Source organism: Neophocaena asiaeorientalis, unplaced genomic scaffold, assembly GCF_003031525.2.
Source record: "Neophocaena asiaeorientalis asiaeorientalis breed wild unplaced genomic scaffold, Neophocaena_asiaeorientalis_V1.1 scaffold147, whole genome shotgun sequence".
In the NCBI taxonomy this organism is placed as follows: Eukaryota; Metazoa; Chordata; class Mammalia; order Artiodactyla; family Phocoenidae; genus Neophocaena; species Neophocaena asiaeorientalis.
The window spans coordinates 892960-912571 of NW_020173758.1; the positions used below are offsets into that span (position 1 = coordinate 892960).

Consider the following 19612-nt stretch of genomic DNA (forward strand, 5'->3'; position numbering starts at 1 on the left):
ATCTAATTTGTTATAACTATTTTAAGAGCTTTCTTTCTTTCTTTTTTTTTTAATGTAGAAAGAGGGGAAAAAAGAACGAGCTGTGGTGGACAAGGTGTTTTTTTCAAGGCTCACACGAATTCTGAAAATCATGGTCCCTAGAACATTTTGTAAAGAGGTAAGTCTTATGAAACGATAATATTAAGTGTTCAACTTTAAAGCTTATGTGAGATCAGAACAATAGAATTATAAAGCCTTTGTTCTACTGCAGGTCAAGTGTCTCCTCTGTAGATAATGAAGACTAAATTTTTGTCTAAGTCATTGCCTGTCATGCAAGTACCCTTGTTGTTCAGTGCCAGTTTTTAAATGATTTTCTCTTGTTTATGAAATATTATTATATTTTATGTGAAATACTAGAGTACTTCAGCCAGCCTAAATGGTGTTGCTTTATTATAATATAATGCAAACGAGATTAAATTTAGAAAGACCTTTTTATTACATTATGATGTTAACAAGTAGCATTGATATGGAATATGTTTGAGAGTTGCTTCTTCATATTTGATTAAATATGTTTTAAGATACCTGAATTCTTCAAGTATTTTCAGGAAGTGAACTGGTTGTAAGAATAAAGTTTTGTTATTCTTTCATTTACTCTTTTGTCAAGATTATCTTTGTCATGATTTATTAAGTATTTTAATGATTAAAAAATAACATAATGCTGTGTTCTCCATCTTTAATTACCTTAATATTCTCCTTTTGTACAACTAGAAATATTATCACTGTTGACTCTTTCTCCTCCCCATACCTACCTCTCATCCTTTCAGTCACTGCTATCTGCTAATTTTTCTTTCTAAATATTCTTACCTAGATATTACAGTGTTCTTTAATTAGTCTCACTTCAAAGAATCTCTCCTTTTTATTTATTTATTTATTTATTTTGCGGTACGCGGGCCTCTCACTGTTGTGGCCTCTCCCGTTGTGGAGCACAGGCTCCAGATGCGCAGGCTCAGCGGCCATGGCTCACGGGCCCAGCCGCTCCGTGGCATGTGGGATATTCCCGGACCCGGGCACGAACCCGTGTCCCCTGCATCGGCAGGCGGACTCTCAACCACTGCGCCACCAGGGAAGCCCGAATCTCTCCTTTTTAAATCTTTTCTGTCAAGTTTGTCTTCTTCAAACATAATTGTTTCCCACTGTTCAGATTTTAAAAAGCATTAGGCTTGTAATCTATTGATAGCAGGAAAAGGATAAGACATTCCAAAAGCACTATAATTCGCAAAGGAAAGGCACATTCCTCCATCACACTGGACTTGCTCTCCTTCCTCTCACTTCAGCGTCATGTCTTGTTGACTCTGCCCTTATAAGAGACTCTAAAAAATAATTTAATAACATTTGTTTTTTTTCTAATTAGATAGAGATCCTATGTGTTTCTTGAAGAAAAATTGGAAAATGCACTTTTTAAATCTGCTTCGTCCCTTATATTTTAAATGTTTTTTCCAAGCATCCTTGAGTTTCTCTTCGATTAGTCCCTTACTTTCCATTTGTACTGTTCTCACTTGCTTGGATTATTATAATCTCTACTCCTTTTCTAACTAGTCTTCTTTCTAAAACCCGAATAAGAACACTTGGCTTCTTTTCTCCTATAGGGTAAATCACAACGTGACTTTGCCCTTCCTTTGCATACCATCTACTTGGAAGGTCCTTTGCTGTTTTGTAGCCAGGCCTTGTGCCCTCGTACTTTCATGACACCATGTTTGTGACAACACCCCCAACAAAAACGAATATGTTTAAAAAACAGCTTAATGCTCTTTATCTTCTTTGTGAAGGCGTCCCGTGACTCTCTGGATATAATTAATTGTTTTCTCATTCTACAATCTGCCTGACTTTGAAGAATCTTTATTTAAAATACAAGCTTCTTCTCTGGAAAGATTTGTGTATTACCCCCCCTTATCAGTTAACAGCTTAATGTTCATTTAACCTTTTAGCAGAGGTTTGCTGAATATGAAATGAATGTGAGACATTGAATAGATCTCCGGGAGTTAGTAAGAAGGTAGATGGGCCTAACTTGGCCAACCTCCCAGTTCTGTCAAGGTGCATCCATGCCACAGAGCCATTTTACGAACCATCTTTGAGGGGTATAAAAATCCGGGCTTAACCCCAGTTCAAGAAAGTGAAAGAAACTCCAGTAGAAATCACAGATAATAGGAGGTAGAGATAGAGAGATTAATTTAATCAATTTATGAAATAAAAATGCTGCATATGAACATATGGAAGTTCATCTGTATCATAAGGTGAGGGATTGCCTAAATCAAGCCTATCTTTAGTTTCTGACATATTCTACGAACCCAGTAATGGAATTATGGTGATTCTGAGGACAGCCTTTGCATAAAAAGGCATTTCAGGACTGTCAATAATCAAAGTTCGGCAGATTTTGCTAAATGAGATAATAAACTTGATACTGATTTAAAGAAAAAATTAAGCAAAGTATATAAAATAAAGGAAAAAATAAACTATCTTTGTCTAATGTTACCTTTATTCCTCAAATGATTAATTTAGGATTGAGGCTGTACTTAAGGTCTGAATTAAAAGTTAGCATTACCGTTAAAGTGTCATCTACAAATAGGATTTATTAAAATCGGTAGGTTCTTCTGTTGTCAGTTTAATACCTAACTTCGAGATGGTGGGAGAGGGTAGGAAGATGGTATCTTCCTTGCTGGACAACTCTGGCAAACGTTGGGGGAGCAGCTGTCACAACTCAGTCATGTAGACTTTCTTTGACATTGTCTTCTTTCTTATGGATTCATTTATTACTTCCGTCTTTATGACTCCCTGCCTTGTCTTTCACTTAAGGGCTGTATTTTCAGTACCTTCACCTTTTTTAAAAAACAAGATTTGTTTTGCAAAAATTACAAAAGTCATAGATGCATTTGCCTCTCAATTCCATAACTTTGAAATCAAACACCTTATCCAACAAACATTGCCCCTGCCACACACCCTCTTCTCTGACTTTAGCTTCTATGCTGCTGTCATATTTTTCCCATTTAGAAAGTTTAAGGTCACCTTTGAATGGGTGTGTGTTGCAGTTGGAGGCTGGAGGGTAGATTTTCATCCCACACAGACAATTGACTCCTAGCCAGCCACTCAGCCTCTCATCTCTCCCCCACGATGATCCATCTTGCCCAGCATTGCTTAAGTAATGCTCCGTAAACAACACTTTTTAATATTTTGTTCTACCTAAAAGCTTGCAGTAGTTTTATAAGCTCTGCTGGATGCGCAATACTGTAATTCATATGGTTTTCATCTATTTTTTACTTTCCATTAAATCTTTCATCTTTTTTTTTACTCATAATCCTCATTTTCTCCTTTGTTTTACTTGGTTTATTTAATGTATTTCTAATGTCATAAGCCTGTTTTGCTACCTCAGACCTTTCGATCCTGCCACGTATCACGTGAAGTGATGCAAATATACTTACCTACACTGGTCTGTTTTCTTACATTTTATGTGTAAATCTTGCCTTAATAACTAAATTGAAAGCCCTGCAAGGGCAGGGACACTGTTAAGAGATTTTTCTAACAAACAGAACCAAATTTATTCTACTTAAGCAGAATTTTAGGCTTCAGTATTTGTTCTTAACTGTATATTGGTAGTTGTCATTTTTCTTTATTAGAGTCGTATATTAAAAACATAGGACAATCACAATACACTGTGAGTTAGGTAGTCTAAGTTATACTGCTGGTTTCTGTCATTGACTAATTATATGAAGACAAGTCATTTGCCCTGCCTGGGATTCACTTTTGAATCTGGATGAAAAATTAGATTAAATGATCTATAAGGCCTTTTCCATTTACATTATATTTTAAACTTCTTTCAAAATTATATTTAAAAATAACCTGTAGGTAAAATGTCAGCCAACTACATTAAAGCTAGAATAAAGCTTTGAATTTAGAAACCAAAAATCTTTACCAAAGTGATGTTTCTTTTAACTTTCTAAAATGCATTTAATTAATTTACTGTACCTGGTTTATTTTAGACAGGTTACTTGATACTTATTGCTGTTATGCTGGTGTCTCGAACATATTGTGATGTTTGGATGATTCAGAATGGGACACTCATTGAAAGGTACTTTTCATCTTCCTCCTGTATGTATGAAATACTAATTTGTGTCATATTTAAGTGTTATTTTAAGCAAGAAATAGATTCTAAGTTAGGTATAAATACTTAAGTCAAATTATGTCTTTGTTCATTTACTTAGTAGATATTTATTGTCTCCCTTGTGCCACAGGCAGTGATAGGGATGTACCCATGAGCGAACAGGAGAGACCCTGTACCAAGCCCTGCAGAGCTGGCCGTTTATAGAGGGTCAGAGACAAGTAAACAGAAAATTATGGGACTTCCCTGGCGGTCCAGTGGTTAAGACTCCACGCTTCCACTGTAGGGGGCACAGGTCCGATCCCTAGTTGGGGAACTAAGATATCGCATGCCCCCAGGGCACGGCCAAAAAGAAAGAAAGAAAGAAAGAAAATTAATATGCAGTATAATAAATGCTGTAGTGGGAACTTAAAAAGTCACCAAGCTGGATGTCTGAAATTAATGAGATAATTTGAGGAAAATATCAAAGCATTTCAGGGAATCATGTTGAGAATGTTTATTAAACAGAAAAAAATTCTTAGACATTTTCTTCAGTTTCTGAAATTAGTGCTTTATATATTTTTTCATTATAGTCTTTGTACATGTGTTAATCACTGCAATTGATGATTTGGAATTTAAAAACAAAAAAACAGTTGGGATATTAACATTTATCTGTTAATAAAGAACTTATTCCTCATGATACCGATTTGAATGTCAGTAAAAAAATTTTTCTTGGAATTTTGTTTCCTGGCATGCAGTATTTTATCAGAAAATTTCTTAAAGTACTTAGTATAACGTAACTGTTTGAATGACAGTACTTAAAATTTTTAAATGCTCCCAAATTTTGTAAGTTTTTTTCTGACATCCTTGATTTGTGTGTGGCTTAGAGGATTTGTAGGAGAGGCAGAATGCTTTATGCAGGTGTTTTCTGACTCATCTCTCTAGAAGAACAAAGAAGGTTATCTGCATAGGATTAAAGCCCCGACCACGTGCCTCTGAATATGTGTAAATGGTACAGACGCCAATATTCAATTCAGGGTGCCCTGAATCCTTCGGTCAGTCCCATGCCTTTTTATTTTAATCAAAGTAATATATGAAAAGCTTAAAAAGTAAAACATGAATATAGTTTAATATCAAATAGCCATACAGGACTTAATCACAAAAACGTTAGTTCTGTGCCCCATTCCTCCCACCTGTAACTGTCATTCCTGGAGCCAGTTGTCTTCTGTTCTTTTTACTGTTTCATCTCTTATTTTGTCTCTGCACTTTATTGTAACACACTTATGTTACTGTCTCTAGATTTTTCAGTCTTAGAGACTATGCGTGTATTTATTTCTCTTTTGGAAGATGAGAATTAGCTCTTTTCCACTCCTACCCATGTCTGTGCTCATTCTCTCAATGTTATATCACAGTTTTTTGTTAAATCAGAATTTATTGTTTACATGATTTTGACTTTTGTTTACAGCTGAGCCAAATGCTCTTCTTTGGTAGTTTCTTTTATATACAACTTCTTTTCCTGGCATTTATAAATTGCAGGTTTTTGTGCACATTAATTTTTTGCCTACTTCTTACTAATTCAGCTCAAGCTTATTGACAACACTATAAAATCTCAGTATTTGGGGGCTTCCCTGGTGGCGCAATGGTTGAGAGTCTGCCTGCCGATGCAGGGGACACGGGTTCGTGCCCCGGACCGGGAAGATCGCACATGCCGCGGAGCAGCTAGGCCCGTGAGCCATGGCCGCTGAGCCTGTGCGTCTGGAGCCTGTGCTCCGCAACCGGGAGACGCCACAACAGTGAGAGGCCCACGTACCGCAAAAAAAAAAAAAAAAAAAAAAAAAAAAAATCTCAGTATTGTAATATGTCAAACACACTAGATAACTTACTGATTTTTATCTATTACCACCTCATACCTCTTGTTAGTTTTCTGTCCTCCAGCTCTCATTAGGATTGATTGTGCTTTAGCTTCACTAAATAGCAGTCATGTTTGAATTTACTTTTATCATGATCTTAGGAATTTTTTTCATCTTTCTTTCCTGCATTAAATAACTCCTATGTTCTGGATCTTTTGTTTTCCTCTTCCTCAGTTTACTTTCTCATTTTGGCAGATGCAGTCTTTTTCTGAGAAAAGGTTACAAGGGAAGTAAAATTTTGAGACCTTGTGGGTCTGATAAAGTCGTCTTCTCTCACACTTGATTGATAATTTAGCTGTATTTATTCATTCTAAATTGGAAATCAGTTTTTTTCAGAATTTGGAAAGCATCACCCTGTTGTCTTCTGTAGGGCTCTGTGGTTCTCAACCTTGGCTGCAGTATAATTAGAATCATCTGGGGAATTTTGAGACCTACTAATGCCTGGGCCCACCCCTAGAGATTCTGATTCAATCAATCATTACTTTTTGAAGCATCCCAGGTGATCCTAACCTTGATCCCAGCCAAGGTTAAAAACTACTGATCTAGCTTCCACATTTGGTGTTGAGTCCCATTCCTGTGCTGATTGCCCGCCCTTAGCAGCGGATCTTCTTTTACCTGCTTTGGAAGCTTTTATTATTTCTTTATTGTTGATGTTGTATTGCTGGTGTTATGGGAATTTCACTGAATGTTGGTGTGAATTTTTTTTCATTCCGTGTGTTTGTGCTAGGCACTAGGTGGGCTCTTTTCAATCTAGAAACTCATTCTTCATTCTAAAGAATGAAATTTTCTTGTGTTTTTAAAAAAGTTCTTCCTCTCCAGTGTTTTCTGGAATCTTAGTTGAGTGTTGGACTTCCTGGACTGATCTTCTGACTATAATTTCTCTACTGTTTACATCTCTGACATTTTATATTATATTCTAGGAGATTTCTTTTAACTTTATCATCCAGTGAATTTTTATTTGTTTTAATTTTATTTCCAGGAGCTATCTTTTTGTATGAATATTCATTTTTGTAGCAGTCATTCTGTCAAGTCTGTGACTTTCAGTGTCCTTTCTTGTTCTGATCTTTGTCATTCAGTTTAGAGCTTTCCTTAAGCAGTCACTCTTGGCTGTGTATTCATATTTAACTTGCTAGAAGCCAAGTTGTGGGATTGTTGATTGTCTGGTTTCCCTGAAAGGAGTTTGTAGGGGGAGTCTGGTCAGTTTTGTGTGTTTGTGTCCCAGTGAGGAATCCTCTAAGGAATTCTAAGAAGTTAAGCATGAGTAATTGAAGTGTTTGTTCATTGCTGCTAGCACATCAGCTTTAGCAGGATCAGTTTTGTTAAGTTCTCTTTCTATGAGCTTTGTGTACAAGTAATTTGAGTCATTTGTATGATTAATATAGGGAAGACATGTATGTCCTTTTACATGATTATAGAATTTTATATTTTTTTCCTTTGATGGCTTTACTTATTATTTAAATGCCATATCTGTTAATAAAAATACAGGCTCCCCAACTGTAGTGTTATTAATTACCTGTGACAAAAATAACAGGTTACATCCACTGTGAATAACATTATATTAGATATCTGTGTACAGTCAGTCACATGATACATATAAAGAACCCTGTACAATCATGGTATAGTATAGAAGATTATCTTTTAAAGTTTTTTCCCTTTTATTCATATTTTGTGATTTCATGTTTTTGTAACCTAAAAGAATAATATTTAATTTTCTAAGCCAAGGATTTCCAACTTTAATTAAATAGGTGCTTATTTTAATTTTCTCAAAGACTGAATGCTCTAGAGAAAATCCATCACTAAGAGTGTGTGGTGCATTAATTTAATTGGTCATGATGGATAAGAGGAAAGTTATTATGTAGCATGAGCCAACTTATAATTCTACTAGACTAATCAACTTGTTGGGTACTCAGCCTTAAAATTCAGTTATGAGATGTAGAAAAAAATTAAAAAAACAAAAATTTTAAGAGTTTTTAAGAAACATATTATTTTGACATAATTTAAACTTGCAGAAAAGCTGCAAGAATAGTACAGGGAGCTTCCTTATACTCTTAACCCAAATTCACGATTCTGAAGCAGTCATTTTCTTTATTTGTTAGTCTGTTTATTGGCTGCATTAGGGCTTCATTGCTGCGCGTGGGCTTTCTCTAGTTGCGGCCAGCAGGGGCTACTCTTTGTTGTGGTGCGCGGGCTTCTCATTGCGGTCGTTTCTCTTGTTCTGGAGCACAGGCTCTAGCTGTGTGGGCTTCAGTAGTTGCAGCAAGTGGGCTCAGTAGTTACAGCACGCAGGCCCTAGAGTGCATGGGCTTCAGTAGTTGCGGCATGTGGGCTCAATAGTTATAGCTCGCAGGCTCTAGAGCACAGGCTCAGTAGTTGTGGCACATGAGCTTAGCTGCTCCGTGGCATGTGGCATCTTCCCGGACCAGGGATCGAATCCGTGTCCCCTGCATTGGCAGGTGGATTCTCAACCACTGCACTACCAGGGAAATCCCTGAAGCAGTCATTTAAAAATTAATTGTTGAGGACTTCCTTGACAGTCCAGTGGTTAAGACTGTGCACTTCCATTGCGGGGGGCATGAGTTCAATCCCTGGTCAGGGAAGATCCCGCATACTGTGCAGTGTGGCCAAAATAAATAAATAAATAAAGTTAATTGTTGAGTTTGGGTTTTTTTTGAGCACGAGCCACCTCTTCTCCTTGCTTGGCCCTGCAATAAACCTTTCTCTGCTCCTCCCCCAAAAAAACAAAAACAAAAGTTAATTGTTTATTTTCTCCTGAATAAAGATTTTTGAGCTTCTGCTGTGCATGAGATCTTTTGATATTTGGTCAAATTAAAAGTTTTAAAATATTGTGAATTCATAATATAGAACAGTTTTATTTGAAAAATTAACACATTTCTCTAACTTGCTACTAAAGCTACATCGTAAACTTTGTCTTTTCCATTTTGCCTCTTGCAAAGTATGTTTAGATTTATGTTCTTCTGCTAAAATAGAGTCACAAAGAGACTTGTTATGGTCCTTAATGTACTTAATTTTAATATCCTTTACATCTTTTAGGCTTACTTGTTAGCAGTGACTAATGACTTGGGAATGGGGCAGATTTTAATAGGGCAGACCCCTTCTTTAAGGTAGAAACTGGCAATTCTATGATATGGAAGGTAATATTTCATATCTTGTTGCTGCTGCTGGGGAGGAAGAAATTCCCCTCTGCTCTTCTAGGTTCTTCTGGCTGGTCTAAGAATTAAATGGGCGTGAGACAGATTAACAGGAGAAAATCAAACAAAAGTTTAATAACATGTGTACATGGGAGAGACCCAGGAGAACTTAGTAACTCGCCAGAAAAGCCGAAGACCTCATGTTGAATACCATCTTCAGCTAACGACAGAGAGGATGTTGGGGGTAGGGGTTTGGGACTTCACAGGGGAGGAAGGCAATTCACATGAAGATGGAAAAGCAAATGTTTGGTAAACAAATGTTTGCTGGGCCACGTGGAGACTCTGGGACACAGCGTGGACTCTGCTCTCTAGGTCCTGCCTACTTTCCCCACACACACTTAGCCCGTATGCTTTGCAGATATCTCTGGTCACAGCTCTATCCTGGGAGGAGCCCTTTTATCTAAACTCTTTAGGCAGCTAAGGGGGAGGCAAAAAGAAAGACTTCCTGAGGCTTCTGTTTCTTAAAAATAATCAGCCTAAAGTAATCCTTATGCCAAAGAAACACGTTTTAGGGTGGCAAAGTTTGTTCCCCTATACTGCCGTATGTAATCATAAATATATATTTTATTTTTAACCACTTGGCTATAAGTAGCATTTTAAAATTACCAAACTATCTTAAGATTCCTGTATGTTTTAGAAGTAACTATGATTGGGACTACTCTAAAATTACTTTATTGATGATTATTTTTCTTTTGCAGTGGGATAATAAGCAGAAATAAAGCTTTATTCAAGAAACCATTTTTTAAATTTGTAGCTGCTACTCCAGTGGTAAACCATTGCTGAATGATGGCATGTGCTTTACCAAAGTTTGATAATCTTGTGTGTTTCACAGCTTGGGCAGCACTAAAGCACTTTGGTTTTATGTAAAGTTTGGTTCGAATAATTTTAATTTAAACCTCTAAACTTTTGTACTTAATTACTTTTTGTCTCTAACATTCTTATTGCTGTAAACAACATTTTTGTGTGGCTCTATTTTAACTTTTTTCTAGTTCAGCTGTAAAAAAATTTTTTTTAACACTTTTTAGCAGCTATGTCAAAATTGGACTATTAATTTTTCTATCGGTCTAGAGTAACATTTCCCAAAGTATGTTCTTTGGAATCTTAGCAATGATGGAGGAAATGCTAGTGCTACAAAGCCCTCTCAGAGAGTTTTACAATGCATATTATACATTAGAGCTTTGAGAGGGCCTTTGGTAAAGACATTTGTTAGTGTTAACTCAGGTTTTTGCAAATTTATTTGACCATGGAACTTTTTTGCTCTAAAAGATCAGTTCATATTACTTGGCATTATTCATCTACTCCCTCATAAAAAGGAATTATTTATCAGTATGTATACCAGTCATTTTTTTGTGTAGAGCTAGGTTTGAATCATTTAGCGCATTGTTTTTCAAAATATGGTTAATTTACTTCTGGGAATATTAACATTATCTTTGCACTAGACCACAGACGTTTGGTAGTCAGAGATCCTTTACTTATAATGATATAATGGCTTTCTAGCTTTTTAAAAAAGTAGTGGAACCCTTTAAATAAGTTCTTAGTGGATATTTTAAAAACAGATAACTATTTAAAATAGATTAAAAATAGATAAAAGATATGGTTTCATTGAAATCCCACTGCCATCTTTTTTGGTAAAATTTTCTTAGGCCCACAGTCAATCTCATTCTTAGCTGTTTTAGCTATACAACAGCAGAATTGAGTAGTTGCAACAGAGACCTTATGGCCCACAAAGCTAAAAATGGTTGCTCTTGGCCCTTTATAGTAAGAGTTTGCTCATCTGTCATTAGTCTGTCTCCTTGCCATTAGTTCATACAAATGACAGGATGTTAAAATATTTAAAGGCAAAGAAATAGTACTTTGTTTTATCCACAGTAATCCATTCCTGGGTCTATAAAGTTGTTAATTGTTTCATCATATAAAACCCCTTTTTGTGACTGCTTAAGTATAAGCCTGCTGGGTTTTTTTTGTTTTTTTTGTTTGTTTGTTTTGTTTTTGCGGTACGCCGGCCTCTCACTGTTGCGGCCTCTCCCGTTGCGGAGCACAGGCTCCGGACGCGCAGGCCCAGCGGCCATAGCTCATGGGCCCAGCTGCTCCGCAGCATGTGGGATCCTCCCGGACCGGGGCACGAACCTGCGTCCTCTGCATTGGCAGGCGGACTCTTAACCACTGCGCCACCAGGGAAGCCCAAGCCTGCTGTTTAATTACCGTTTTTACGAAGGAAAGAACTAGCTATCATTCTTATTTAATTTTGCCGTTTGTAGAATGATTTCCAAGCAAGCTGTTTAAAATGACAAAATTTCAAAAGTTAACGTTTTTGTAAGAAAATGTTTTTAGCATCTTTTTTCTTATTGATTCATTTGATTCAATGAAAATTTCCAAAAATAGCTTCAGAGATTTAGAGAGGTTTTTTTAGTGTTAAATATTGCTTCTTTTGCAACTAATGCATTGCATGTGGTGGTTTGCAGTGGTATCATTGGTCGTAGCAGAAAAGATTTCAAGAAATACTTATTCAACTTCATCGCTGCCATGCCTCTCGTAAGTGTTAATTCTTTAAAGATTTTTACATAGGGAAAAAATTGCATCTTACTGAAATCTTTTAGGATTTTTACTTATTAAGTTCTTTGAAGATTTATATACTAAGTTTTTTCAAGTTTAGTTTTGTAACTTATAGTGGAGTTTTTCAGTGCGCAAACCTTTACACTAGGTAGAAAATTTTAAAGGAATTATGTTTGGATCAGTTTCTTTGCATACATATGTAGGTGTATACAAGTGTAGATGATTTTTTCTTTGACCATTAGGCCAGGGTTTCTCAGATATTTAGTAACATCCCACTAGATGGAAATAGTACCCCTCCCCCAGTTGTGACAACAAAAAAATATGTCTTCAGTGTCTCCAGACATTGCCAAGTGGCCTGTGGGGGGCTAAGGTGAGGTTGTGGGGCAGTGAGCTGAGGGCAGAAATCCTGGGTGAGAATCATTGCTGTAGGCCATAAACTGTTACAGTAACTTGAACCACTAATGTAATGTAATGTAATTTAATTGGAATTTATTGTCCGAATTTACTAAAAATAAACGTTAAGTGGTCCAAATCATAAGTAGTTTTCTTAGCTTGAGTCTTACCTTTATTCTATTTTATCGGCACGATAAGAATTTTAGTACTGTATGTGTGGGAGTAAAAGGGAGGAGCTTGATTATAGAACTTAATTAATTAGAACATATGTCAGATTTAATAAAGCTTGAGGATAGACATACATGGAAGACCTTTTAAAATAGAAAATTGAGAAAAGCAGCATTGATGTCAATCAAAGATGGAGATTCAGCAGAAGACCAGTGTTTCCTTGAGAAAATTTTTATATAAATGTGACCTCAGAACTATGGAAGAATTAATTTTAATATAATGGTGGAAAAGAGTAGTAAAGTTGACTCCAGAAATAATCTAGAAGATGGCATTAGTTGGTATAAAACTTGTAGTAATTTTTTTAACAAATGCAAATACAGTGGGTATAGAGTTCCGTTGTCTAGGGCTGTAGTGCTGGTAGCAGGAAAGAGAAGATATACTAAGCATAAATGTCAGTACTCCTAAAGTAAGTTCTTTACACTGGATAGAAAGGTGACAGATTTGCTCTTTGGCTTGTTTATATCTCTCTCCCCCCCCAAAAAAAATTAAAAAGGTAACAAGGTGCTTCTCATAATTAATAATATTAATATATTCTAAAATTAATTTCCACGTAAAGGGTAATATAGCTAATTGCATTTGATTTAGCATGTTCTCTTTGTGTCTTTGGAAATGTTTAGTAAAACAGAACTGAATTATATCAATTTGTACTATCAGTTATAAAAAATTTATAGGATTTGGAGACAAAATCAATGATAGGGAAATAAATTATAATTTAGTAAGTAGAAATGAAGCAAAACCAATAATATGTGTTTGTTTGTTTTAGATTTCTCTGGTTAATAACTTCTTGAAGTTTGGGTTAAATGAGCTCAAACTGTGCTTCCGAGTAAGACTAACTAAGTACCTCTATGAGGAGTATCTCCAGTAAGTAAGAACCTATTTTTATATTAAAAATACTTAAACAATAATACTTATGATATTGAGATGTAGAAGTTTTTCTTTTTTATTTGATATGTTTTTCAAGAGGATTGCTCTTAGACCCAGAAGCATATAAAGACATCAGCTATTTGGAATCTAATCCTGGCTCTTCCATTAATTGGCCAGTGATCCTTCTCCAGACTTGCATCTGCATCTCTAAAATAAATTAGGACAATCTTTAGGGTCTTTTCCAGCTCCAGATTTTTCTGTTTCTATGAATTTGCACTACATAGTATAATGTGAATTTTTTTGTTTTTAAAATCATTTGTTTTAAAGTCATCTTCTTATTGTTATTTTAGAACTTTCACGTATTATAAAATGGGAAATCTGGACAACAGAATAGCTAATCCAGACCAGCTGCTTACACAAGATGTAGAAAAGTTTTGTAACAGTGTAGTTGATCTGTATTCAAATCTTAGTAAGGTAAGTTTTTCTATTTTTATTGTTGTTAATTTGCTTATCTTTGAATCTAAGCAAATTTATATGGAATTGATTTGATGCACATAACAGCAGCATATAAGTATTTAATGCTTTTATAAGAAAGTTATAGAGTTGTTATAATAGTTTTAACTACAGTTACTTAATTTTTTATATTACTGGTGTGAGGTGCTTTGGCCAAGAACTGAGAATTTAGTGTCTTATAAAGATGTTATAAGAACTTTGCAGGCTGGTTTCAGCAAAACGACAGAAACTTGGATTTTTATCTCTTGACCTGTGTACTTCTGGCAGTTGTTAGAAATTCATGGTCAATTTATTTTTAGTTCTACATTCATAACCCTAGGCTAGGACATATTCTTGCCCAATTCTCTGCTTCAGTATCTCTAATAGATCATTTAAGTAATAGTCAAAAAATTTTCACAAGATATTAGTACATTTCTAATTTTTTCTAATTACTGTTTTTGCCCCCTTTCCAGAATATTGCCAAAACTTTTGACTCTGACCTTAACTAGTTTTCTTCCTGCTGATTATGTCAGCTCTTACTTCCTCTTCTTATCTCACCACCCTTACAGTTTTTTGCTGTGGTCTTCTCATTAAGCCATCTTCTTTGCCATTACCTCCTGCGTTGGCTAGCACATGTAGAGGGCATCTATAAGACTGTCTGCCCAGCATTTCCCCCGCCACTCTTGATCTTAGATGCCCCATTTCCCATCCAGTCCACATGACTGTTCTTGGTTTGTGGTCGGAGCTTGTCTCAAATTGGACCATTTATAGTATCTTGCCTCAGACCACAATTGATCCAAATATCCAGTCTTGAGACAAAAAACTATATACCACAAGGGGCTGGGTCACATTGTAAGAATAGGAATGCTCCCATTTCAACCATGTGGATGGAAGGAGGATAGGCAGTTCTAAGAAAAGCGATCTGTTTCCCTCTTGATAGGCCCACTGCTAGGACACCTTTTCACTTCATGCCAAACTTTGTTCTTTATTTAGCTCTCTTTACGTCTTTACTGATCCAAACTCTAGAAACTCAGACAGCTGCAAGTTGTTCAGTAATTCAGCTGCTTTTTTCCCTCCACCCATCACCACATTTTAGTTTGTTCTCTCTGTGTGTGTGTGTAGTGCTGTATATAATATTTTTCATGTAATTCTGTAGACATTGTTGTGTATTCTTTATTACATCTTGGCACTTGAGTAAGTCCATAGCTCAGGACTTGTCACAGCTGTAGTAAAGAAAAATATTATCAAATTAATTGATTGTAGTGGTGCTATATACGACAGTATATTTAGTTTATAAAATATCTGATTGTTTGAACTCTGACTTAAATTGAGTCATTATTTTTGTCAGTAACTTAAGTGTACTTGAATTTTATATATCTAAGTATATGTCTAAATATATCTAACTTCTTGATAATTCGTAAGACAAGAAAGAAAAGGTTCATCTTAGTACAAGCCAATTAATAAATGAAGCCACCTATCCTAATATAGTCAGAAAGGAGTGGCTATGGACTTAAAGTAAATGAACACAGTTTGGGTTTCTTGAAAAACAGTTCAAAATATGTACAGCTTTTGGTATGTCAGTTGTGAGGAGCAGTACATTAATGTATTATTTTAGTTCTAGGAGCTTGAGTTTTAGGTCAGAAAATGAGATTCATAAGCTCACTCACCATATTTCAACATATAGATGTTGTGATAAAATCAGACAACGTTAAGAGCAGAAAGAGTCTCTCATTTTTCAGGTGAAGATATATAGAAACCAGAAAAGCTGTTAGTAGATTTGGGGTTAAAACTCAGGTCATTTTATTCAGTGTCTTTATACTACATTGAGAAATTGCTAAGTAAGTAATGGCTAATTATCACAGTAGAGCTACCTTAGTTGATGGAAAGTGGTAAATACTTTTCCCAGTTGATGGTCAGTAGACATTGGTCAGGCTGTCTCCATTTTGAGTTTCTTGAGAGTAAGAACTGTGTCTTTTATGTATTCATTGAGCTGCATACTGTTACAGTACATTATACATAGTGGGAACTCTGCATGTTGACAATTATGTGTTAAATGTCGAATAGCATTTTGTATTTAACATGTTTATTGGCTATCAGTCTAGGCAATCTAGTTCTTTTTAATTCTGAACCTTCTGATGTTTATTTTACAGCCATTTTTAGACATAGTTTTGTATATCTTCAAGTTAACAAGTGCAATAGGAGCTCAGGTAAGTTTACTTTCATAATGTCTTTTAAATGGCTACAGTACTGTGCTGTGAATAGCTGGATGGTTTGTAAGAATTTTTATGTATCTCAAAGAATGTATTTTTTACAAGTGTAGCTAATAAAGTCTGGTTATAAAATAATACTGTACTAGAGATTTTTAAAGTTTTCTAATTTAGCTTTTTAATTTTGCTTAAGCCAGGCACTTGGAAAATTTTTGTGGCTTTAACAACCAGAAGTGCTTAAACATTGAACATACATGTATTTATTGTTGCAAAGTAATGTCTAAAAAGAAATTTGGAGATAGCTATTTTACTATGAAATTTGAATGTTTAAATACTTTTAGAGTGGCCATAACAGTTTCAAGAATATTTTATAATAATATAAATGGTTGACTATCCCATGAGCCTTATTAGGTATTTCTCTGACATTTGTGATAGTAAGAATGACCTTTATATTCTGAGTATTCTCGTTGAAGTCTAACTTCAGTCATTTAATATGTAGTATTAGTGTTATATATTTATAACAATCATATAATAGTGTGGTTGTTTTATGTGTATATGTAAATGTGTATGTATATACTTTCTGTAGTTGATTAATAAATAATTTATGTAGTGATTTTTGTTCTGTTCCAAAACATTGGGGAAAGCAGTTTTTTATTTTAATTTTCTTGTCTATCTTCCTAACCTTTTGATATCCCGTAAGCCAGGTTTAATCATTCTTAAAACTTGTTTTTACTGTAAACAAGTGAATAGGCTTAATGCCTTTTATCGGTATATTGTAATATTTTGATGGTACTTATTACATGTTTATAATACTTAAGTATTATGTTTATATTTAAATATATCTCCATGTGTTATTTTCTGATTTTGTATTTCTTAGGTAGAAACTATGTTTTAGTTATCTCTTTTGCCCATACTTCTAGTAATTGTTGAAATGCATTGAATCAATCATATTGAATTTAAAAATAATACATACTATATTCCATACACACTGTCTGAATAAAAAGATGAGTAAGACACAGTTCCTACTCAGGAGGGATTATGATCTGGTGAAAGGGTAGGTATTCAGACAATTGTAATAAGTGATAAGTCCAGTAATGGAAGTGTGGAAATGTATTTATTGTCCAGAAGAATTGGAGGTGATATTTGCACTGCTTTGAGGATGATGGGTAGGCCTCCATTAGACATGTCAGGCTTGCCAGACATAAGAACAACTTCATTGAAAGGCACGTGCAGGAAACAGTTATTTCAGTATGGCAGAACATAGGATATATATATGGGAATGAGGGAAGTACCTTCGATGAGCTTGGAAAGGCAAGCTTGAAGCTTCTCTCTTAGAAGGGTCAGTGCGTGATGAGGTACTTTACCACATTAGAAAGTACGGCAGCTAGAAGCAAGACACAGGAGAAGGGAAAGGCAGATTGAGCTTATTTGGGGGAATTGAGCTTGAGGTTCTACAGAGTAGTAAGCTTCAGATGTACAGTTAAGTATTTGGAAATAACATCTTGGATTCTTAAAGAGTGATGGGATTAGAGGTATAAATTTGGGAGGAGAAGGGAGTGAAAGAGGAAACCTCAGGGAGTATTAACATTCAAAGAGAAGGCAAAAAAAAGTTTTGCGAGTTGTTGTGGAATTAAGTGTCGAGAAGAGTTCCATCAGAAGAGTTTTAGGTGCTGTAAAAGAAAGAGTGAGGACTACAATTAGGAGTTTTTAAGTGAGCAAATTTGGGAGAGCTGGGGAAAAGAGTTGTGGGAGGAGGAGTAGATGAGTAGTAAAAACAAAGAAGACCCAGTGTGTAATTTCTCAGAAAAGAAACAATTAAGGGAAAAAATTAGTCAAAAGAGTAAATTTCTCTCAGAGTAACTGGAGTTAATTATAATAAATTGTGTGTGTTGCATTCAGTGAATTTATTATATCCTTGACCTTTGTATATCTTTCTCTCCCAATAATAACAGGGCCCAGCAAGCATGATGGCCTACTTGCTTGTTTCTGGGCTATTCCTAACTCGAATTAGAAGACCCATTGGTAAGATGACAATAACTGAGCAAAAGCTTGAAGGAGAGTATAGATACGTTAATTCTCGGCTCATCACAAACAGGTGTGTACAAATGTATTTGGCTGTACTAAAAATTCCTTTGTATGGCTATTGAAGTCCTGTAAGCTGACTCCAGAAAGTCTAGTAACACGGAAATTATGTCTGTGTGTATTTACTTCTTTTGAAAATATACATTATGAAGGATATCGGTTTTATAAAGTAGTAATCCTCTACGTTTCTAACCCTGTTTCTTGTTAACTGTTTAGTATCCCTGATTTACCTCTTCATGTCTTCTATTGACTAACTTTCTGTTGATTTCACTTTAAGCAAAGTCAAAAAACAATTTAAATTCAAATTTACTTCTTCAAAGAAAATTTTGTCTCAATTTATCCACAAATGTTTTTTGTTTGAGACTGTATGTGGAATACTCAAAGTTAATTCAGTCTCACGGCATGTGTCTCTACCTATTTTCCAGACAGTTTAAAAATCCAAAGAAGGAAGAAGTATTGGGCGTTAGAGCCAGCCTGACTAGTTTCAAAAGCTACCTTCTCCACTTATCAGTTAATATAAGTTTTGGGAAGTTATTTATAGCCTCACTTTTCTTGTTTATGCTAGGTAGATAATATAGGGTTGTCATGAGGATTAAATATGAAATATATATAAAGCTTCCAGCACTGTTTTTAATATGTAGCAAGTGCTCAATACATTTTCTCGCATATTGATGATCTGTCAACCTTAAGTCATCTTGAGGGTCCTAATATTTATTTACTACCCTGTTGGCATTACAAAATTATTTAGGAAATTATTCTTTTAACAGTTCCCTCTTCCTTTATTTCCTTGGATTGCTAAAATAGTACCAGTTCTAAATAGGGTTTTTGTGCTGTAGGGAGACAGAAGAATAGAAGGTTGAGTAGAGAGGTGATCTGCCAAGTGAATGAAAGATGGTATCAGCTAGGATGCTTTCCATTGCAAGAAACAGAAAACCCTGACTCAGGTGGCTGCAACAATAAAGACATTTACTACTTCACATAAAAACTCTTAAAGATAGAGCAGTTCATGCGCAGCATGATCGGGGTGTCTGGGTCTTCTCTTGGCTCTGTCCTCCTCTGTATGTTACCCTTTTCCTCTGGCTAGTTCTCTTTGTGATCACAAGATGGCAAAAGCAGTTTTAGATCTCACCAGCCCTCTTCCCCTGCAAAAAGTCCAGAAACAAAAACAGACCATTTCTGCTGTCTCTTTAAGAGAGCAAGGAATCTTTGCCAGAAGCCCCACAACAGACTTTCTTTCACATCTCATTGGCCAGAATTATCACTAAAGCAGTTACAGCAAAGTGATTGGCTTAGACCATTGGGAACTCTTCCCCTGTGGATGGAGTTGAGGCCATTCCTCAACCATTTGGATGCATAGAAAAGGATAGAGAACTTTAAGAAAATTGGGGTTCTCTTAGGAAGAAGGACATGGCAGAGAATAAATGTTGGATAGGCAGTTGTCAGTATTCTGGGATGTTCTGTTCTTTCAGGTTTTAGGTTTAGGCTAAAATGTTCAGGAGAAGTAGAATTATCACCTCATCTTTCTCCACTGACTTAAATATGCAGAGGAGGTAAAAGGAAGTAAGA

At 35.5% G+C, this 19612-nt stretch overlaps 1 protein-coding gene across 1 annotated transcript in view; it reads left to right on the forward strand.

The window, feature by feature from the left end:
• ABCD3 (ATP binding cassette subfamily D member 3) overlaps positions 1–19612 on the forward strand; it is an 81781-nt gene that overhangs the window by 30544 nt on the left and 31625 nt on the right. Inside the window, exons 3-9 of the mRNA XM_024751282.1 lie at positions 59–157; positions 4011–4099; positions 11690–11759; positions 13165–13262; positions 13616–13739; positions 15908–15964; positions 17917–18059. Of these exons, the coding sequence (XP_024607050.1) occupies positions 59–157; positions 4011–4099; positions 11690–11759; positions 13165–13262; positions 13616–13739; positions 15908–15964; positions 17917–18059 (680 nt within the window). The remainder of the gene's footprint in view (positions 1–58; positions 158–4010; positions 4100–11689; positions 11760–13164; positions 13263–13615; positions 13740–15907; positions 15965–17916; positions 18060–19612) is intronic.